The 5,000-nt window shown below is 46.2% G+C and overlaps 1 protein-coding gene across 3 annotated transcripts in view; it reads left to right on the top strand.

Moving 5' to 3' along the window:
• Nucleotides 1-5,000, top strand: part of prkcab (protein kinase C, alpha, b) — a 107,999-nt gene that overhangs the window by 78,006 nt on the left and 24,993 nt on the right. For all 3 annotated transcript variants that reach the window (XM_062532125.1, XM_062532123.1, XM_062532124.1), the window contains exons 4-5: nt 645-756; nt 2,099-2,227. In XM_062532125.1, the coding sequence (XP_062388109.1) occupies nt 645-756; nt 2,099-2,227 (241 nt within the window). The remainder of the gene's footprint in view (nt 1-644; nt 757-2,098; nt 2,228-5,000) is intronic.

Below are 5,000 nucleotides of genomic sequence, written 5' to 3'. Positions count from 1 at the left end.
CACATCATCATGTTTTTCACATCATCATTTTAATTGGGTGTTATCATTCTTGCTCTTCCATTGCACTGTATGGTGTATTAGAATGACTGCTGTTGTTATTCTGATAGAAGTCGCTTTGGATGAAAAGAGTCTCTCATATCATAACCGTCTTCACTCTTGATTCTTTTTCATGGGTGTTCTTCATGAAAGTTTTCCTTCAAATCATCTGGGCCTTAATCTAAAACTTCTGTGCCGATGAGCTGTATCACTGAACTGAGAACAGCCGGAACTGTAACTCACCGCGGACTGTTGTGCCACATTTGTTTTCAGGGTGAGCCAACTTTGTGCTCTCTTTGTGCCAGTTTTTCGTGCTCTTTGTCGACTTTTCACAATCAGATATGCTGTGAGCGGCACCGTGTTCAACACCAGTGCAGGGACTCTCAGAGTGTGTGTGTGTGTGTGTGTGTGCGCAGATATGCTGTAAGCGGCACCGTGTTCAACACCAGTGCAGGGACTCTCAGAGACGCCCTCTTTTATTCATGGCCTTTAATGTCTTTTGGCAGAGATGCTGAAAGCCTGTTCTGTTTTTTTTTTCTCTCTCCATTTCTCTCTCCCTCTCTCTCTCTTTCTATATCACTCTCTCTCTCTTGTATCCTGTTCTCCAGGACCCCAGAAGCAAGCACAAGTTTAAGATCCACTCCTACGGGAGCCCCACGTTCTGCGACCACTGTGGCTCGCTGCTCTACGGCCTCATCCACCAGGGCATGAAGTGTGACAGTGAGTCCCCTCCTCCTCCTCATCCTCCTCTTCCTCCTCCCCCTCCTCCTCCTCCTCCCCTCTGTGCCACTGTTGTCTGTGTAGCGGTGACAGGCTGTGCCTTGCTATTTATCTGCCTCAGAGATGTGTCTTGCTTTAGTATAAAGGCTTTCTGCTGGGATAACCCTAAGGAACAGAAAAAGGCCAACTTCTTCTCTCTTGCACACGCACACACACACACACACACACACACACACACACACACACACACACACACACACACACACATACACACACACACATACTGTACACACACACAGACACACACACACACATGCACACACGCACACGAACACACATACACACACACAAGCACACACACACAAACACACACACACACACACACACACACACACACACACACACACACACACACACACACACATACACACACACACACACACACACACACAGATGCACACGTCAGTATGATATTCTAACTGTGGCATCAGCCCAAACAAGTAAGACCGGTCAGCATTGGCTACTGGCCATTTTTACTTGATTTCTAAAAAGTAAGGAAGTCTGTGATTCCCTCTCCTATTTCATCATATCAGCGTAGTGAAGGACTCTCACTCCCCCCCCTCCTCTCTCTCTCTCTCTCTCTCTCTCTCTCTCTCTCTCTCTCTCCTTCTGCCCCATCTCCTCCTCTCCCTGTTCTGTTTCTGCCTCCTCCACCTCCGCTCCCCCTGCTCCTGGGTGATGCTCCCCCTACCGCCCCGCTCCATCCATCCCTCCATCTCTGATGGGAAATGTTATCACAGACTTTAATGAGAGCAGATTGAAATAAATTGATGCGCGGATAGCACCAGATCTGTAATTACATCCTCACAATCTGCCTGTCAGCCAGCCCTGCGCTCTCTCTCTCTCTGCTCTCTCTCCTCTCCTCTCCCCACCACAGGGCTCAGGGGGCAGAGGGGGTGGGGAGCTGCGCTCTTGTGCCATTCCTGTGTAAACACGCAAGCAGATAAACTTATGTGCAATCACACATGCGCACACGCACACACACACACACACACACACACACACACACACACACACACACACACACATACACGCGTGCACAGACTCTCTCTCTCTCACTCACTCACTCACTCATACACACACACACAGGCACAAACTCTCTCTCTCTCTCTCTCTCACTCATACACACACACACACACACACACACACACACACACACAACACACACAGACATGAAACAGACACATAAATAGCTGCACACATGTACAGTATGTGCACACTTTAGAGGTATTTATGAGGTGTTAAACGGAGCTGCTGTCTCTCTCTGTCCACCCCTGTCCAGCGTGCGACATGAACGTGCACAAGCAGTGTGTGAATAACGTGCCCAGCCTGTGCGGCACTGACCACACGGAACGCCGCGGCCGCATCTTCCTCAAGATCGAGGTGGGAGGAGACCGGCTCCATGTGACAGGTGAGTGACCTGCCCTGCTCACCTGTACTGTCCTGCCCCTGCTCACCGCCCTGCTCACCTGTACTGTCCTGCCTGTCCTGCTCACCTCCCTGCTCACACGGGGGAAGCTGCCTGGTGCACTCTAGCAGTGCTTCTGTTACTGTGGTGGAAAGTGCGTCAGTCATCACACACACACACATCAGCTGCAGTGCGTGTGACTCTGCTTCCTAGTGTGTGTGTGTGTGTGTGTGTGTGTGTTTGTGTGGGTGTGTGTGTGTATGTGCCTGTGTCACTGTCACCAGAGCTTTTTTGTTCCTGTGTTTATGTGTGAGCGTGTTTAAGTGTGTGTCTGTGTGTGTCTGTGTGTACAGTGGGTACGGGTTGAGAATGCACCTTCTCCCGCGGGACTCCCGAAGAGATCCCGCAGGCCGTCAAGCCGATTTTTTTCGAGGCTAAGGCAATGTACCCAAACAACCACCAGGTGGCAGAAAGTTTCATCCCGCATTTCAAAATGATGAAGACCGCATATCCGTCAATAGTCGACTCCTTAATCTCATTTAATCATAACAATGAAGGTGATGACTGGCGAAATTATTCAAACGACGTTTCAATGAACCATTGTTGAAATGAATGAAAATGGTTATAGAAAATCGCCTACAGCCTAACGCCGACACAGCTGATTCTTTGATTGATTCTAAGCTGTTTTGATGTAGGGGATGGGTAAACTGGCGCGCTACAAACATGCTACCAATCAAATGTAATATTAGTAGGACTAGCCTACTTAGACACTTTAGTCATAGGCAACGTTGCCATGTTAATTTGGGCTAGAAGTGCTTGCTTGTGGTGGCGCTCCTGTCCGCTGCTTCTCCCGAATTATGTGGCAAATTTGTCAGCAATCAGCTTAAATGTCAAATCATATTTATTTCTCTTTGTCGCCATGGTATTGGGGGAAACGCGGAGAAACGAGATGGTCAGTCCTCGTATTTTTTCTTCGCATTTCGTTATAAGAAATAGGCTATATAAGTAATGTAATGGTCAATTTGCTGCGCAATTGACCAAGCAACCGCGGACCGACAGAAAAAGAAAGCAAACGTTGCTGCGGAAATGCTTGCTAATTTGATGTGTTTAAACGTAGAGCCATACAATTAGGTGTGTCTGTTATTATGATAATTTTCGAGCATAACTGCTTGTCCATAGCTCAGTGACAGGTGTTAATAGCCTTGCCATAAGCACTGCTGCAGGTGCTTCTTTTATTATGCGGTTAGAGCATAAGCGCTTACTCATATAGACTATAACTCAGGGACAGGTGCAAAACCACCAACTGGGATGGATCGAAGGGCAAGCAAGCACTGCCACACAACGTGAAGGCCTTTGTGTTGTCAACACTAAGCAGAAAGTTTCCTACGATGGGGAGAAGTGGCCGCAAGGACTGCATCGATAAGATCAACGAATAGCCGTAATGTTTTACAACCCAGCTGGTATCCGCTGTTCATTCCGACATATCCCCACTCGGCGGTAGGCCTAGGCCTATTTAACTTTTCTTTTTTTTTTCAAACAACGTGCCATTCCGACATGATGTCATTAATAGGCTATTAATGTCATAACTATTAGGCTATCATTAGGCTTACTATGCATGGCTGTAGGCAGCTATATGAGGACACTGAGATCTGGACCTCATCGGTTTTGAGAGCTGGAAATACATGTGTTTGCTAAATATTGGTTGTTGTGCATGTTGCATTCGCGACTCGGGGAAGTGAAAGCAGTTCTGTAAAGACATTGCAAGTTTTCATGGCGATCATCTGCGCCGCGCCGCGCAGCTGTAGCTGATTGTGAAAGCCGATTGGAAATACATAAGTTTAGAGCGAACGTTTCAACTATGTTTGCCATGGTAGACAAAAACACTCAAATAAAACAATAGCCTAACAAATAACTGCATGCGTAATGGACACGGCTCTATATCCTAAATAATTTTCGAGGTTCGCCATTTGGTAATATGACCTATCCTTACTGACAATATTTGGATTGGACAATTTAGATTGAGCACAACTAAAGTTGCACGAAGGCAAAATACAGTCCTAAAAGCCTATTCTATATAGCCTGGCCAATATTGTAGATGTGCAAAAGCAGCATTTGCGTGCGTGCTTGCCGGTGAGGTGTAGCCTACAAAAATGAGCATAACATCTGATTATTAAAGTATGGCTATAGGATATAGGCTAGAGAAGAGTTGGTTTAAAATTCAAGTGTAGTAAAAAAGTTTGTGCACATCCCCGGTCAAGGTGCAGAACAAGAGTAGGCTAAATCATAAAAAATGGAAAAAGGTTCGCACACTTGAAATCCTTCTTTTTTGATTTGATTTGATTTTCTTTATCACAAAGGAATGACGTTTCGACCGTGTGGTCTTCTTCAGATTAAAATTCAAGTACGTGCGCTATTTAACCCCTCGAGACCGACTGCAGTCTGCTGACACAGCCAGACGACTCTCCCAACCCATTCATTCGTTTTGGCCGATATAACCCATTCATTCGTTTTGTGCGTATATAGATTCCTGCATGCTGCATTACCGTGACCCTTAGCCTACCTTGTGGATGATTTTTTCTCATTGGAATACAGCAGGACAGAATGCCTTTTATCTAACAAACGCAAAAGCTGAGATTGTTGGAAGGACTAGGCTACTCAACAAACTTGTTTTTCGTTTCTGGGAGATCTCGTTATCGTTTTGGATTGTCGGATTTTTATACTTATTGTTTGGACTTATGGACAATGAACTTTGAGGGGTGGTTGTTAGTGCTTTACA

Source organism: Sardina pilchardus, chromosome 3, assembly GCF_963854185.1.
Source record: "Sardina pilchardus chromosome 3, fSarPil1.1, whole genome shotgun sequence".
In the NCBI taxonomy this organism is placed as follows: Eukaryota; Metazoa; Chordata; class Actinopteri; order Clupeiformes; family Clupeidae; genus Sardina; species Sardina pilchardus.
Note: the sequence above shows the minus strand (reverse complement) of the source record. Positions and strands in the feature narration are given on the sequence as shown.